At 45.8% G+C, this 18,548-nt stretch overlaps 1 protein-coding gene across 3 annotated transcripts in view; it reads right to left on the reverse strand.

Moving 5' to 3' along the window:
- The window catches only part of LOC143995870 (uncharacterized), a 207,934-nt gene that overhangs the window by 90,342 nt on the left and 99,044 nt on the right, over positions 1-18,548 (reverse strand). For all 3 annotated transcript variants that reach the window (XM_077490596.1, XM_077490595.1, XM_077490594.1), the window contains one exon: positions 2,375-2,557. In XM_077490596.1, coding sequence (XP_077346722.1) covers positions 2,375-2,557 — 183 coding nt within the window. The remainder of the gene's footprint in view (positions 1-2,374; positions 2,558-18,548) is intronic.

The raw sequence follows: 18,548 nt of genomic DNA on the forward strand, positions 1-18,548 counted from the left end.
TGCTGAGAGAGCATCTGAGAGATATCCAACTTAGCTTCATACCATGACTGGACAGAGGTCAGGTGCAAGATTTTGGCCAATGACAACTTTTGCAATGCATTATGGGATTCACCTGCAGAGTTCCCACCGAACATCCATAAAGTTCATGAATCTTCTGAACAGTGAATGTCCGGTCTGAACTTAGATTTGGACAGAACATGCAGCTCATCCAAAATAGTGAGGTGGGCAAACAGGAACTGAAAATTCCTCCACCGGCAAGCAACGTTCCTTCTGTAGAGAAGGGGGATGCTGCTGATCCTCTAGACTTTGTGCACAGGCTTAGTGCGCAAGGTCTACAGAAAGACATGGACACTGTTCAATATGTCATTTGTGCAGTGTATTGTGGGTACTGCACAGTGAGGTGTTACTGAGGAGAGACCTCTCTGTGCATTGGGGAAAGACCAATGTGTACTCTGGAGGTGGGAGCTTACTGTACAAAGATCAATGTGTGTGCTGGAGGTGGGATCTCACTGGCAAAATACTAATGTGTGTGCTGGAGGTGGGATCTCACTGGCAAAATTCTAATGTGTTTGCTGGAGGTGGGATCTCACTGGGAAAATACTAATGTGTGTGCTGGGGGTGGGATCTCACTGGGGAAAGACCAATGTGTGTACTGGGGTGGGATCTAATGGAGAAGTACCAATGTGTGTACTGGAGTGGGATCTCACTGTTGAAGTACCAAATTGTGTGCTGGAGATAGGATCTCACCAGGGAAAGGCCGATACGTGTGCTGGAGGTGGGATCTCCCTGGGGAAAGACCAATGTGTATACTGGAGATGGGATTGCCCTGGGAAAAGACCAATGTGTGTGCTGGAGATGGAATAACTCCAGGAAAAGACCTATCTGTGTGTGCTGGAGGTGAGATGTCTCCAGGGAAAGACCTATTTGTGTGTTCTGAAGGTGGGATCTCACTGGGAAAAGACCAATGTGTGTTCTGGAGATGGTATCCCACTGGAGAAAGACCAATGAGTGTGCTGGAGGTGGGATCTCACTAGGAAAAAAAAACTATTTGTGTGTTCTGGAGGTGGGATCTCACTGGGGAAAGACCAATGTGTGTGCTGAAAGTGGGATCTCTCTGGGGAAAGACCAATGTGTGTGCCGGAGGTGGGATCTCTCTGGGGAAAGACCAATGTGTGTTCTGGAGGTGGGATCTCACTAGAGAAACACCTATTTGTGTGTGGGTGAGGTGGGATCTCACTGGGGAAAAAACAATGTGTGTGCTGGAGGAGGAATCATGCTGGAGAATGACCAATAGGTGTGTCACGGTCAGGAATCAGGCTTGGAGACCAGTAGCGATAGCAGTAGAGAGGGCCCCCACCAACCAGCAGGATAAGTGCACATTTTCAATACAGGGCACTTTCGCCCCCTTCCTTCCCAGACCAATTTTCAGCTTTCATCGCTCTCGCACTTTCACTGACAATTGCGCGGTCATCTAATGCTGTACCCAAATTAATTTTTTTATCATTTTGTTCGCACAATTAGAGCTTTCTTTTGGCGATATTTATTCACGACTCCGTTTTAAATTTTTTTGCGATATAAGCGAAAAAACTGCGGATATTTGGGAAAAAAATATATTTTCTTCTTTCTATTTTAAAATAAATCCAATAATTGTCATTCATTTAAGCCAAAAGGTATTCTGCTACATGTTTTTGGTAAAAAGAAAAATTCCGTTAAGTGTATAATAATTGGTTTGTGTGATCACAGACAGATGTACTTAGATGATCATGTACAGATGTGCGCAGATCACAGATGGGACATGTGATTTAAGTGGGACATATGTGTGGGACAGGTGTTTTTATTATTTGGGGGCATGTGTTTTGGGGACATGTCTTGGGGACATTGTGTGGGGGACATGTGTGTTTTACGCTGCGTTGGTGATCAGTGAGTAAAAATCTGTAAGAAACTGCTCATACTCACTGATCACCAGAAGGCTGCAGCGATCCGCTCTCCTCTCCTCGCCGACAACTTCTGTGTGAGGAGACCCGTTTGCCTAGCAACCGGCTCTGTGTTTACATCACATGACGGCTGAGATTGGACACGGCCGTCATGTGATCAGGAGGGCCAATCACAGAGCCCTCCTGCCGATTCGAGAAGCGCCGTGTGCAGGTGAAACGAGCGATCCCCTCCTTCTGAGTGGACGTTTCTGAATGTCCACTCAGAAGTAGAGAGCGTCCACCCGGCCGTTTATGTACGTTGGCCTTGTGGGAAGATTATTAAACAAAAAAGTTAGAATTTATATGACTTTAAGGTAGTCCATTTTCTTCTGAATATAGCGTACATAGTTCAGTTCCCATACCGTGTTCATGGCGGAAGTGTCCTCTGTTGTTATACTCACCTATACAGGTAATAGTGGGAGGAGCCCACTCCTGGGAAGAGTGGGGGTTTTCACATTGCATTATTTGTGATGATGGTAAATATCCAGGTAAACATTGCACTGTGATCCATTCTCCCTTATTATAGTGCCTCTTGTTTACATAAAAAATGGACAAATTTCCAAGGGTCGGCTTTTTACAGTAACCTATGAAAGCGGAAGGTAAAAGCAAATCGTTATACATTATATGCAGTGTGTGGAGTAAAGTGATTGTGTGTGATGGGATGGGATGGATCAGTTGATGGAACATTTCAGTGGTATAGCAGAAGTAACGGAGAGGCAGATGTGTGGTCCTACCACCGCTTTTCCCTAGAGGACCTGCTGGCCCCCTATGGTGCTTTTGGTGTGTAATGGAAATTTGTAGGTTTTGTATATAATTGTATTCTATTTTAGATGTATTGCACAATGCCCTCACTGTGCACACGGCACTAATAATGTTTTCAGTACATGTTTTGCATTCTTTTAAGTCCAGATTAGAATTAGCCCTGCCTATGTTACGCCCCTTGTTACCATAAACGTACAATTGTAATATTAATGTGATACCTACGTAATCATGTGTATAAAAGCCTTCAAATGCGTCATAATAAAGGAGAACGGTTAGGGCCGGTTCACACTGCAGGCGAGGCGAGGCGACACCGACTTGCCTCGCCGCGACCTGCCGCGACCTCAGCGGCAACTTGCAGATGACTTCTGTATAGAAGTCAATGCAAGTTGCCCCGAGGTCGCCCAGAAGTAGTACAGGAACCTTTTTTCTGAGTCGGAGCGACTCGAGTCGCTCCTCTCAGAACGGTTCCATTGTACAGAACGGGGGCGACTTGTCACACTGCGGCGAGGCGAGTCGTGTTGCCTCGCATCGCCCGCAGTGTGAACCGGCCCTTATTTGGAAAGATGCTGAGCGTATCTTTTGTGTCTGTTCCCTACTGCAGTAGTTATTAATTTGGAACCACTAATCAATATGAGGATAGGAGTTGCCTATCATCAAAATATCCATTTCAGGTGCACCCTAGTTACTGCAGAGCACTGTGGCAATGTGCTGTGTACAAAGGGGAACTCCAAAATCTGTTTCAATAAGTGTTTATTGCACACCTGGAAATATAAAAAAAGCAAAAAATGCCCCCCCCCCCCCCCGGCCCAAAAAAAAAAAAAAAAAAGTTGAAAAACATTAAATGAAAACACAGAAAACAATGATAAAATTCTGCTGGGAGGTAAGGGCCAACAAGGGATGACACTTGTTGCTGACAAAAGCTGCTGAGTTTCTCGGCAGAAAAAAAACACATTGAAAAAGACTGAAAAAAAAACACATGAAAATGGGAGCTCATTGGTGGGAACCCAGCCGGAGTGTGAGCTAAAATAGAGAATAGAGATAAAAAAAAAAATCCTGATCACTTCCCCAGAGTAGTACAATGTCACTATGATAACATTATATCGTTCTGGTCAAAATGTGTTAAAAAATAAAAAAATTGAGAAAAAAAAAAAAAAAAGGACGGCAGAGTCTCCAATACAAAAATAATTTATAAAAAATTGATTAATCTGACAAATTATTTCAGAGTTAATTTTGCCGCTGCAGAAATCCTTTGAACGTATGATAAGATCGGTGTAAGTACAGAAAATAAAATTTGGATGAATGTTTATTTACAATAAGTCACTTTTACTAAACACCGCTAACACTCAGATTGACACCGACACTAAGATAGTTACAATGACGTTCGAAAATCATCTGTGACAGTGGAGTGTCTATTGAATTTCCCCCTCGTAGACAGCATTAACCACTTCGGACCCAGGCCAATTCTGACATTTCTCTCCTACATGTAAAATTCCTAATTTTTTTGCTAGAAAATTACATAGAACCCCCAAACATTATATATATGTTTTTTTTTTAGCAAAGACCCTAGAGAATACAATGGCTGTCATTGCAACTTTTTATCTCGCACAGTATTTGCACAGCAATTTTTCGAATGCGTTTTTTTCAGAAAAAAAACAGTTTCATGCTAAAAAAAAAAAAAAAACAGTAAAGTTAGCCCAATTTATAATGTGATAGAAGAAGATACGCCGAGTAAATAGATACCCAACATGTCACACTTCAAAATTGCACGCGCTCGTGGAATGGCGCCAAACTTTGGTATTTAAAAATGCCCATAGGCGACGCTTTAAAATTTTTTACTGGTTACATATTTTGGGTTACAGAGGAGGTCTAGGGCTATAATTATTGCTCTCGCTCTAATGTTCGCGGCGATACCTCACATGTGTGGTTTGAACACCGTTTTCATATGTGGGCGGGACTTATGTATGCGTTCGCTTCTGTGTGCGAGCTCACGGGGACAGGGGCGCTTTAAATTATTATTTTTTTTTTTTATTGTTAATTTTATTTTATTTTTTTTAGTTTTACACTTAAAAAAAATAAATAATAATTGATGACTTTTATTCCTATTACAAGGAATATAAACATCCCTTGTAATAGGAATATGGCACGATCGGACCTATTTACAGGGAAATATGGGGTCATCTCACCTCTAGGCTGGGAAGAATAAAAAAAAAACAAAAAAAAAACGATCATGGCTTCCTAGCCAGATCGGCGCCGTTAATTTGAATACCGAGGCCGGGCGTGACGTCATAACATCGCGCCCGGCCTCCGAACGATCATAGAGACTCCGGGGACAATCTAGTCCGCCGGAAATCTCTATGATTACTTGCTGGGGCCGGCGGATCCTGTGACCGACTCACCGATGGAAACGGTGAGTCGGTAGAAGCACCGGAGGGCGGCGGGAGGGGGGGGGGCGTCCCCTCCCGCCGCCCGTAAGAATGATCAAGCGGTGGAACAGCCGCTATGATCATTCTTATAGTGTAGGGAATCACTGGCTGAAAACGGCAATATCTGAATGATGTCTGTGGCCTTAGGCATCATTTAGATATAACCACCGAAACGCCATGACGTCAATAGACGTAGTGTGGGAACCAAGTGGATAACCAATGATAACTACCTAGCAGACAATAACCTGCATTTTTATGGAATCCGACTGCTATTCTACTGCTGAAGGAGTAAGCGTCGAAATATGTAACACGGTATGGAATACGACCAAAGAAAAGAAAATAAGAACAAAAAAAAAATGACTTCAGAGATTTTGGTCCATAGTGACATGATAGCATCATGCAGTTGCTGCAGATTTGTCGGCTGCACATCCATGATACCAATCTCCCACAGACACATATGTGTATATATATATATGGTTCTCCCTTTCCCCTCCTATTATATATATATATATATATATATATATATATATATATATATATATGTAGCGCTGGCTCCTGACGAGGAGGTGCTATTGTTTTTTCAAAATTAAGTTGCCTGAAGCCACAGTTGGGCTTCAGGCTAATTTTCTCTAAATTACTGGTTTCTGTACCAGTCCAGCTGGGTTGCACTGGGTTCTCCTTGACCGCAGGTGTCACCGCCAGCAAGAGTAGAAACGCAGTTCAGCTGGATGTATTGAATATCACCTATTGTTTGGAACCAGCCCAGTGGGACTGTTCTCCCGCTGTGCATTCTGGGTGGTGATACTTAAGGTACCAATGCCATTTTTCTGAGAGTGTGGTTCTTTGGGTTTGGCCTGTTGGGCTTTTCCCTAAGCGGTGCTTGGGGCCCGCTGCTCCAGCCTCAGGGCCCTCCTGGCCCGAGGCTACGCAACACAACTGAGGGGATAGGCCCAGGAACATCTTGGGGCCTATTGATCCAAGGATGGTCCGGTGCTGTCTCGCCCTGTAAGTGAGGCCCAGTAACTGGAGGATCCAGGGGAGGACTTTTTCCAAGGAAGGACCGAGCGCAAGGCTGGTATCTCTGAAGAAGCCTGGAAACTCGGTTAGAGGACGCAACTTGGATCAACATCCATACAGTGTCGCCGGACCGGCTGAGAGAGATTAATACTGTATGGCAGTTCTTTAAATTCATCTAAAACCCTCAGTAACGCTCAAGTGTAATTAATAAGTCTGTGGCAGAGACTTTACCGAGCATCCCAACGGCTGCTAGGCCAAGTGAGAGGGGTCTATCCGGGGGTTGTTGGATCCAGTCTGTGGAACTGTTTTTATCCTCTGGATTCCTATAGTACTTCCATTTAGCAATCATTCAAGTGTGTGAACTCATCCCTAACCCTCTGACCCATTTTATTGAGAGACTTTGTCTTTATCATAAATAAAGAGCCCAAAAAGAGGACTCATGTCAGTTTCAACATTTCTTGGGCCATCTTCCACGGGACCCTCAAGACGGAGATGCAAGCAGTTGAGGTAACGGTAATCCCAAATAAAACCAGCAGCTCCTTCGGGGGTTAGTGCTACCTACATATATATATATATATATATTTTTTTTCCCCCTAATACTGTTATTCATTGATTCCTTTTCATCTCCAGATACTTTCCCGTGCTTCTCCTGAAGAAGCGAGATCCACCTCGCGAACTGCATCTAGACCAGTTGCTTCAGATTGATGGCGGTATCTATATGGTGCCTCTAGGTCCCACATACTAATTTCTTTCTATGTGATTTCAATTTAGCACTAGTCATGTTTATTAATACAGTTACTGTGCAATGTTTGTTTTTAAATGTATGCCAATACATTTTTCATATTTTTATAGATATTGTTTGAGGTGTGACCCTTTAAAAGTCTCGTGGGCAAAATATTTTTCTCTGTGCATACTAATTTGGGACTGAGACACTACCCCTTTCCGCACCAGCTCCACTTCTCTGTCTAACTAATGCCGCGTACACACGAGCGAATTGTCTGGTGTACTTAGTCCGACATACAATCCGGCGGATAGTCCGGCAGACTTTCTACCGAACGGACCACGGCCACACACGGACACACAGAAAGTCCGACATTCGCTTGCGTGATTACGTACAGCACGTACGACGGGACTAGAAAAAGGAAGTTCAATAGCCAGTAGCCAATAGCTTCCTTTTTCATACTTGCTTCTGAGCATGCGTCATTCTTAGTCCGCTGTACTAGCATACTGACGAACGTATTGTCCTCTGAAACCCAAGTCCGACAGGAAGATTGCAGTGCAAAAATACTTTCTTAGTCCGCCGGACTTCACGCTGGAAAAGTCCGCTGAAGCCCACACACGATCGAATTGTCCGCTGAAATGCGTTTCGGCGGACTAAGTACGCCGGACAATCTGATCGTGTGTACGCGGCATAACACACACATATGTGATATCACTGCAATCTTCAGGAGCAGGAGAATTTATTTTGGGATGTTCTTTGGTGGTAGGTTATGGTAGTAGCAAGAAATATATAGTTACATTTAAAAAAACATTTTGTTTTGTTTTACTATTTTGGACCAGTTTTCCTTAGATAATAAAAAAAAATCAGGAGATATCCATTACCATTTACCCCAAATGAAAGTCCAAATTGTCCAGAAAAAAAAACAAGGTATAATCCACCTGGATACATTAAGAAGTTATGATGATATATACGTGTAGCGCCGGGCTCCTAATGAGCACACGCTATATGTTTAGTAAATTTAAATGTTCCTAAAACCACAGGTGTCAGTGTCACCTCTGGCAGGCATGAGAATGCGGTCCGGTTGGACACAATGGGTGCCAATCTCTCTCGGAACCAACCAGTGAGTGTGTTGTCTCGCTGTGCATTCTGGGAGAGGGTACTTAAGGTACTGAGGTCACATGCTTCTGGGTTTCTGTCCAGAAGAGCCGTTCTGTCTTTTTGGTCCTGGTCCTCACCTTCTATCACTGCTACCATCAGAGGAACTGCTCCGGAGCAGATGGACACTAATTCTTCTACCGTCACCAATGCCACCATGCCCGCTTTGGAGAAAGTGGAGCGTGCCAAGACTTCCTGCAGTCGCAGTGGAAGACCACCCCCAAGTCTGGCCGGACCGAATCAGTGGAAGGAGATCGGCCCGAGAAGTCCAACAAATCTACCGGTGAGAGATCTGGGGCTTTGACAGTGAGTAAGACATTGACTAATTATTTGCCAGCGGAAGAATTGCGGGATTCGGAGTTAGACTCCCTTTCCGATGTTGGGGATGACGATCTCTTCGAGACAATGTCCCAAGAGTTGTTATGGGCTGGCGGGGATGATGTGGCCTCTACCTGTACAGACATTTCGGGCTGGTAGCCCTTACTTCAGGGAGCGTATGGTCACGGGCAGAAACCCCGACCACCATTATTGTGACTTTGCCAAAACCTGTAAACCTGCCAATACTTAGGAGAGACTCTGCTGCTCTGGTGCATAAGTCTCCAAATTCATGCATACCCCCCGGGGATGGAACTACCCGAGCTCTACCCAGACTTGCAAGATCTCAGCGGCTCTTAAACAAGCGAGTAGCAACTGAGTATATGGGTTTGAATTCCCGTATGTGCCCAAAGAGATCATGGATGTAATCGAGGAGAACCGAGAGGGATGGTATGCAGAGGACGTTTGGAACTATCTTAAAGTTCCGAAGCCACTACGGAAGAAAGCTTTTTCTCTGGAATTGTATGAACGGTTTGTTGGTTGCTTGCAGCACTGGAGCTATGGACGGCACATTTATGCTGACAAGGTCGTTATTTGCAAGCCAGATAAAGACAGTGCAGTTTATTTCATCACAACTTTGGATGTGAAAGGAAGAGACCTGACTCTGCCGGATCCAAGGTTTTATTGGTGAAGAATTACCCGGATTATTTTTTGGATCTAGGAGAATTTTCTTTTCTCCTCTTTCTTGAATGTATCAGGACTGTGGGGTAGCTAGATAGGGTCAGCTCCTGAGAAGCACCGTGTCAAAACTACCTACTGGGTCACAGGACTTGCTTTTGGGAAAGAACTTGTACTTACTTCAGTGACTCTGACCACTAGGTGGTATGGGTCGGCACAAATGTTTGGTTTTATTGTTTGCTTGCAAAGAAAAAACAAAGTTTTAAAAAAGTTTAGGAGAGAGGGTCTCATTGAGAATGGGATGAGACCCTGCCTTCTAAAAGGTAAAAGTTTAGAGTGTATTTTGTTAATGTTTATGTGTTTTCTTTTTCAGGATTCACCAAAATCGTCTATCAAGCCGCCGGAGAGTTGGTGGTTTAGATAGGCAGGAATTGGGTGGTGTATGAGTAATCTGTTTGTGTCAATTGCTTTTACATTGCTATGTTCAAATGTGTTTTACATTTCTTTCCCTTTCCCATTCCAAACCCTAAAGTTCAGGTACTTGGATTTTTCTAGGATTAGAAGTTTGAGGACATTGTCTAAACTACCAGGGGGAGTGTGTAGCGCCGGGCTCCTAATGAGCATGCGCTATATGTTTTGTAAATTTAAATGTTCCTAAAACCACAGTTGGGTTTTGGGGTTAATTGTTCTAAATTATGGTCTCAGTATCAGTTTGGCTGGATTGCACTATGTTCTGCGTGGCCATAGGTGTCGGTGTCACCTCTGACAGGCATGAGAACGCGGTCCAGTTGGACGCATTGGGTGCCAATCTCTCTCGGAACCAACCAGTGAGTGTGTTGTCTCGCTGTGCTTTCTGGGTTCTGGTCCAGAAGAGCCATTCTGTCTTTTTGGTCCTGGTCCTCCTGACCAGCCCTCAGGGGCCCTCATGGCCTGGAGTGCGGATCCATTCATTTCCGAGTCTCAGGGCTGGCTAGCCCGAGGCGCAGTAACTGGAAGGATGATTCCAAGGTGTTCCGGTGCCGTCTCGTCTTTGGAGAGGCCTAGCAACTGAGAAAGCAACCAGGGGAGGACTCTTCAGAAGGGGGCCATGCAAAAGGTTGGCTGGTCGGTAAGAGCCTGGAAGCTAAGTTGGAAGACACCAAGTGAATCCACACTCGTATGGTATAGCCGGACCGGCTGCAAGATTCTGGTACCGTATGAGGGTTCTTTAATTTCATATATCCTTCAGTTACAATCAAGTCTGTGGCAGAGACTTTTCATTTACAATTTTCTCAATCAAGTCTGTGGCAGAGACTTTGTTCTATCTGAATTGTCTATCGGCTGCTAAATCTGCTGAAAGGAGATTTATCCGATAGCTGTAATATCCAGTTGTGAATGGCTATTCTCTGGATTTCATAGTGAGAGACATTCTGTTTGAAGTAGTCCTAAGAGTACCTGAACTTCCTACCTATACCCACTATCCTTTGTTGAGAGACTGCGTTTTGTCTACCATTTTGCAAATAAAAATCCCTAAAGTGGATCCAGTGTCAGTTTCTACAGTTCTTTGGGCCATCTACCTCGGGAAACCTCTAGATGCATACGAGGTCAAGAAAGTAACGGTAAGCCCAAATTAAACCAGCAGCTCCTTCGGGGGTTAGTGCTACATACGGTTTTACTAATACATGTCAAAGATGCAAAATTGGGCTTAGGCATTAGGATCTGTTTTACCCTTAGGCATGAAGGGGTTAACTATGATGTATAATCAGATTGCTCACATGGTGTTTGGATATATTGGTTCTGTTTCAGGTTCCTATGGTAGTGAGCCCTTGCGAAAGGCCAACTCAAGGTTCCCAAGGATGTAGCGCCTATGCCCCAGCCTTCTTTACCAGAACCCCTGAGGATATAAAAATGGCGTGCGTGCCCCCTCAAAATCCATACCATACCATACCCTTTCAGGTCTGCACCAACATTTTTAAAAAATGGCGGGGCCCCCCAAAATCCACACCAGACAATTATCCGAATACGCAACCTGGCAGGCCGCAGGAAAAGGGGGGGGGGCGAGAGAGTGCCCCCTCCTGAACTGTAACTGTACCAGGCCAAATGCCCTCAATATGGGGAGTGTGCTTTGGGGTCCCCTTAAAACTCCTTGTCCCCATGTTGATTGAAGGGTCTCTGCCCCACAACCCTTGCCCGGTGGTTATGGGGGTCTATGGGCAGGGGGCCTATCAGAATCTGAAAGCCCCCTTTAACAAGGGGCCACCAGATCCCGTCCCCCCAAATGTGAATGGGTATCAGGTAAAAAAGTGTCAAAAAAGTAAAAATGTTTTTGACAATTCCTTTAGTAAAATGTACATTATATGTATGGTTATGGGGGTCTATGGGCAGGAGGCTTATCGGAATATGAAAGCCCCCTTTAACAAGGGCCCCCCAGATCCTGCCCCCCCCCCCCCCCATGTGAATGGGTATCAGGTAAAAAAAGTGTCAAAAAAGTAAAAATGTTTTTGACAATTCCTTTAGTAAAAAATAAAAATAAAACTGTCCCACAATGTAAATCCATCTTTAACCACCTCAATACAGGACACTTAAACCCCCTTCCTTCCCAGGCCAATTTTCAGCTTTCAGTGCTCTCTCACTTTGAATGACAATTACTCAGTCATGCTACACTGTAACCAAATTATTATTTTTTATCATTTTGTTCACACATATAGAGCTTTCTTTTAAAAGAAACCAAAAAAAATCTAATTTTGGTGAAAATTTAGGCCAAAATGTATTCTACTACATGTCTTTGGTAAAAAAAAAATCCTGATAAGTGTATGATCATTGGTTTTTGTGAAAGTTATAAAGCCTACAAGCCATGCTATGCATTATTGAAAATGTATCAATCCTAATGCACTGATGGCCTATCTCATTTCTTGAGGCCCTAAAATGTCAGGACAGTACAATAACCCCCCAAATTACCCCTTTTTGGAAAGAAGACAGTCTGAGGTATTTAGTAAGAGACATAATGAATTTTTTAAAGTTGCAATTTTTCCCCCCACAATGCTTTGGAAAATTAAGAAATATATATACATTTTTTTTCTTCACTAAATTATCATATTTACAAGTTATTTCTCACACATGGTGCAGGCATAATTGCAACTACACCTCAAAATACATTCTGCTATTCGTCCTGAGTATGGAGATACCCCATGTGTCAGACCCCACAGCCTGGCCACATACAGAGGCCCAACATCCATGTAGCACCATCAGGTGTTCTAAAGGCATAAATTACACATTTCATTTCCTGAGTACCTATTACAATTTTGAAGGCCCTGGAGCACCACAACAATGGAATTACCCACAAAGTGACCCCATTTTGAAAAGAAAACAACCAAATGTATATTCTATGAGGCATAATGAGTCTTTTGGACATGTCATTTCTTTCCACAAGTTTTTGGAAAATGTGGAAAGAAAATGAAAACCTATTTTTTCTCACAAAGTTGTCAATTTAGAACATCTTTCTAACACATAGCATGTACATAGCCAAAATGACACCCCAAAATACATTCTGCTACTTGTCCTGAGTATGGTGATACCCCAAGTGTCAGACTTATCCACAGCCTGGCCACATACAGAGGCCCAACATGCAAGTAGCACCTTCAGGCTTCTAACATATAGCATGTACACACCAAGAAATACACCCCAAAATACATTCTGCTGAGCAAAGGGTAAAAAAAAAAAGACTCACCTGTGGTTTTAGCAGGCAGGAATACCGTTCTAGAGCCGTCAAAGCATTTGTGTAGACAGCCAAAGGAAATGTCCAGGAATTGTCCAGGCAGCAGACAGATATGGAAAAGTATGAACATGGTTCAGTACAGTCCAAAGTTTAGCAGACAGTTCAGGTAACAGGCATAGGCATGGCCAGATCAGGTAACAGGCGTAGACATGGCCAGTTCAGGTAACAGGCGTAGGCATGGCCAGTTCAGGTAACAGGGGTAGACATGGCCAGTTCAGGTAACAGGCATAGGCATGGCCAGATCAGGTAACAGGCGTAGACATGGCCAGTTCAGGTAACAGGCGTAGGCATGGCCAGTTCAGGTGGCAGGCAAAGGCATGGCCAGTTCAGGTGGCAGGCAAAGGCATGGCCAGTTCAGGTGGCAGGGAAAGACATGGGCAATTCAGAGGGCAGCAGGCGGCACTTTGTACATTGGGCCTTGGTCAGGTAAGACCTGAGGACAGGGGTAGAGGCTTCTTCCCACCCAAATCTCTACGAAGCCTCCGAGTCTCCAGACCCTAATCCGAGAAAATGAAAAACCTGGAGAAAAATGTTTTCTCCACTCGGAAAACCTTTTCTGGAGCCCCTCACATGTGAGACCCCTGTGCTGTACAGTGGCAGGGCAAATGATCAGTTCAGGAGGCAGGCAAAAAGCATGGTCATTTAACAGGCCGAGGTCAATTCATGTTGAAGGCAGAAACATGTTTGGCAGAGGCATAGTCTTTAACAGTCCGGGTCATACACAGGAATGGCAGAAAGTGGAAACTGGAAAAAAATCATCTTCACTTTACTAATAGTGTAGTGAAGTATGATAGCTTCGATAGCACTTTCCAATACAGAGGCCTGGCTGGGAGGGACAATCTGGACAGTAGTATCGGGTGTCACGGCGAATTCCTCTACTTGTACACACACAAAAATTTTTTGGGGGTTTGCGACCTGATTGGGTAGGAGGGAGGATTTCGGGAAAGTGCCTTTCATGGAGTCTGGCTGCTGCATCAGAGCGAATTAGTTGAGTGGGTTGGCCATGGGGATAGACAAGTGCTGTGGTAACGTCTTCTTGGAATTTTAGATAGGTCAGGGAACATTGGGTGCTCTTAGAAAAAATAATATACGAATTGAACATGGCTAGTTGCATCAAATAAATTGCGACTTTCTTGTACCATAACAGTGATCTTCTGATGGCCAAGTAGGGCTGCATCATCTGGTCATTCATATCCACCCCCCCCCCCCCCATGTATAGGTTATACTCATGGATACATTTTGGCTTCTACATGGGGCCTTTTCTTTTCTGCAGTTCCACCAAGGTCTCATTGTGTATTGTGGAAAGGATGTAGACATCTCTTTTTTTATCTCTCCACTTCAGCGCTAGTACCTCTTCAGTCCGCATACTGGCCATTTCACCCTGTTTTAATTTCTTGGCGACCAATGTCTGTGGGAAGCCTTTGCGCTTGGTCCGTGCTGTCCCACAGGCCACAGTCTGCTTTAGGTACAGATGGCAGAAAAGTGGGAGACTTGTGTAGAAATTGTCTACATATAGGTGGTAACCTTTCCCAAGCAATGGTTGGATCAGCTGCCAGACAATTTTGCCACTTGTTCCCATGTAGGTAGGGCATCCAGGGGGGTTTAGCTGTCTGTATTTTCCCTCATAAATTATAAAGTCATATGTGTAACCCGTGGCCCTGTCATACGCCTTTTAAAATTTTACCCCACGTCTGTCTCGTTTACTGGAGATGTATTGTTGTATTCCAAGTCGTCCAGTGAAGTGTAATATGGATTCACCTACACAAATATTTCTATCAGGGGTAAACATCTGCTTGAAACTGGCGGAAAAAAATTGATTAGGGGCCGAATTTTGAATAATTTATCGTAACTGGGATGATTTCGAGGGAGGCATTGGGCATTGTTATTGAAATGTAAAAATCTCATGATCATCTCATAACGGGTTCTGGGCATCATTAACGAATAGACCGGCATGTGGTGGATAGGTTGGGTAGACCAGTAGGAATGGACTTCATTTTTTTTTTGTCAGCCCCATGTTGAGGGTTAGGCCAAGGAAAATTTTAAATTCTTCCACAGTCAGGGTTTTCCAAACAAAAGGACGGGCATATAAAGAACTTGGATTGTTGGCTATATGTTGGCTGGAGTATAGATTACATTGCTCCACAATGCCAGTTAGGAGATCATTGGTAAAAAATAAATGAAAATAATAAAGTGGGGTTACATTTTCCATCTGTATCTGAGGGCCTGGCTGGGCTGTAAAAAGGGGAAATACAGGTTCTACTGACGCATCGGGCAGCCATGTTGGATACAGTAGAACATCTGGAAGGCTAGTATGGGCACTGCCTCGTTGATGGGATGCTCCGTTGTTAGCATCTGGCCTATCTTCTAGGAAGGTTGCAGAACTGCTGGTGGATGCCTGCTTATCCTGGAGTGCTGCGCTGCCGGTGGATGCCTGCATATTATCCTGGAGTGCCGCGCTGCTGGTGGATGTCTGCGCCTGCTCTTTTCTCCCGCTTCTCCTTGTTAGGATTCTATCTTCCTCGGTTTCCATCTCGGAGCCACTGCTTTCGACTTGCTCATAGTCGCTATCCGAGTCTGACGGAGAGAGTTCCCCGCTACTCTCGTCCGACATACTCTGGAGTATCTGGAAAGCCTCCTCTGTACTGTACAACCTTTTAGTCATGTTGACGGGCAGATGTCAGATGGCGGGCAGCAGATATCAGATGGCGGGCGTCAGATGGTGGGCGGGAGATGTCAGATGGCAGGCGGCAGATTGGTCAGATGGTGGGCGGCAGATTGGTCAGATGGTGGGCGGCAGATGTGCCTGATGGCAGGCGTCAGATGTGCCTGATGGCGGGCGGGAGATGTGCCTGATGGCGGGCGGCAGATGTGCCTGATGTTGGCGGGCGGCAAATGTGTCAGATGGCAGGCGTCAGATATGCCTTATGATGGCGGGCAGATGTGCCTTATGATGGCGGGCAGATGTGTCTGATGGTGGCGGGCAGACGTGCCTGATGGGGGTGGGCAGACTTGCCTGATGGTGGCGGACTGCTGCGCCTGATGATGGCGCACAGATGCACCTGATGATGGCAGGTGGCTGATGTGTCAGATGGCGGGCGGCTGATGTGCCAGCTGTTGATGGGCTGATGTGCCCGCTGTTGAAGCCTTTGCGGTTGGTCAGTGCTGTCCAACAGGCCACAGTCTTCTTTAGGTACAGATGGCGGAAAAGTGGGAGACTTGTGTAGAAATTGTCTACATATAGGTGGTAACCTTTCCCAAGCAATGGTTGGATCAGCTACCAGACAATTTTGCCACTTGTTCCCATGTAGGTAGGGCATCCAGGGGGGTTTAGCTGTCTGTATTTTCCCTCATAAATTATAAAGTCATATGTGTAACCCGTGGCCCTGTCACCTTATAAAATTTTTACTGGAGATGTATTGTTGTATTCCAAGTCGTCCAGTGAAGTGTAATATGGATTCATCTACACAAATATTTCTATCAGGGGTAAACATCTGCAGATGCCGGGCGTCAGATGTGCCTGATGGCAGGTGGCAGATGTGCCTGATGGTGGGCGTCAGATGCGCCAGATGTTGGTGGGCGGCAAATGTGTCAGATGGCAGGCGTCAGATGTGCCTGATGGCAGGCGTCAGATGTGCCTGATGGTGGGCGTCAGATGTGCCAGATGTTGGTGGGCGGCAAATGTGTCAGATGGCAGGCGTCAGATGTGCCTTATGATGGCGGACAGATGTGCCTTATGATGGTGGGCAGATGTGCCTTATGATGGCGGGCAGATGTGCCTTATGATGGCGGGCAGATGTGCCTTATGATGGCGGGCAGACGTGCCTGATGGGGGCGGGCAGACGTGCCTGATGGGGGCGGACGGCTGCGCCTGATGCTGGCGGACTGATGCACCCGATGATGGCGGGCAGATGCGCCTGATGATGGCAGGTGGCTGATGTGTCAGATGACAGGCGGCTGATGTGCCAGCTGTTGACGGGTTGATGTGCCAGCTGTTGGCGGACAGATGTTCACTGTTCTATATGACAGGTGTTTACTGTGTTTTGGGGACACTGTGTTTTTTGGGGACACTGTGATTTGGGGGACACTAGCTGGGTGATCAGCGGACAAACAGCTATAAACTCCCTGATCTCCCGGCTGCAGCACAGATCTCTCTTCCTCTCCTCACTGACAGGCTCTGTGTGAGGAGAGGAAGAGATGAGAGCAGTTACAACTGCTCTCTATTGACATTACATGACGACTGTGATTGGACACAGTCATCATGTGATCAGGAGGGCCAATCACATGGCCCTCCTGTCTTATAATGCTCTGCAGTCTCTGGGGGGCACAGGCATATCGGGATCGCACCGCTGCGTGGGCACGCGGCGGCATGATCACCTGTCATCTGCCACCCATCCCCCTTTGTTTACTTTACAATGGCTGTGATTAGACACAGCCATCGTGCGGATCGGGGGGGGGGGCAAATTACATTGCCCTCCTGCCGAATCCGAGATGCGGCATGTGCGTGGGACACGCGCACATCGGGATCGCGCAGCTGCGCGGGAGCGCGCCCGAGCAAACCCGCTACTTCTGACAGGACGTTCAGGAATGTCCAGTCAGAAGTAGAGAGCTCCCACCCAGCCGTTTATATGCAGTGGGCGGGTGGGAAGTGGTTAATCACAGCTACTGTATATTAGCCCTTGTACACGCGGTCGGAAATTCCGACGGAAAATGTCCGATCGAAGCGCGTTGTCGGATAATCCGACCGTGTGTGGGCTCCATCGGATTTTTTTTTTTTTTTTTTAGTAAAGTACTAAAATACTAATTAATACTTTTAAGTAAAGGGATTGTCAAAAACTGTCTCCTGTCATTTTTACTTTTGTGACACTTTTTGCATAGTTGCCAACATTGTAGAAAAAAAAAAATCGGGACACTTTTTTGGCAGTAGACGGAGTCGTGGTATAATTAGGGGGGCGGGGGCATGCGTTTATAGGTGTGGCATAGAAAAAGCTAAAACGCAGCGCGCGCAGCGGCAAAATATGGGCGTGGTTTACGTAAAATAGTAGGCGTGGCTTATATGGGGCGTGGCTCAAAGGGGTGTGGTTAGAGTCTGAGATGAATGCAGGATGGAGAGGGAAAGGAGGGGAGAGGGAAAGGAGGGGGGAGAGGGAAAGGAGGGGAGAGGGAAAGGAGGGGGGGAGAGGGAAAGGAGGGACAGCAGCCCCCCGATCCTACACCACAATAGCAATATGTGTTTTCCAGAGTTTGACAATCAGCAGATAAAGATACTCCAAATACCTGGTGTTGGCGCTTCAATCATCCCGGCGCCATGATTGTTATGGTGTCAGGATGATTGAAGCTCATCATTTCTATTATTACATTGTAATATGAAATTAAATCATTCAACTCACCATAATGCAGAATCAGTGGGAGCCCTGAGCGCGTCACTAGCCATGTTGCCTGCCACCAGATGCCATCAGGTGTCCCAAGCGGAGTCTGTCCTTACATCAGGTGCCCCATCAGAGGTACCTTCCTCACATCTGTGTCCATCAGCGGAGCCCCTCCTTACATCTGGTGCCCCTCTGACATTCACAGACCGCCCCCCCCCCCATCCACAGACCGCCCCCCCCCACATCCTGCACAGACCTGCCCCCACATACTCCACAGACCTGCCCCCACATACTCCACAGACCGGCCCCCACATCTCCAGACTGGCCCCCGACATACCACTGGCCCCCAACATCCACAGACTGGCCCCCAACATACAAATGGCC

The sequence above is a fragment of the Lithobates pipiens genome, unplaced genomic scaffold, assembly GCF_037356315.1.
Source record: "Lithobates pipiens isolate NorthernLeopardFrog02 unplaced genomic scaffold, aLitPip1_a1.2 Scaffold_19, whole genome shotgun sequence".
Taxonomy (NCBI): Eukaryota; Metazoa; Chordata; class Amphibia; order Anura; family Ranidae; genus Lithobates; species Lithobates pipiens.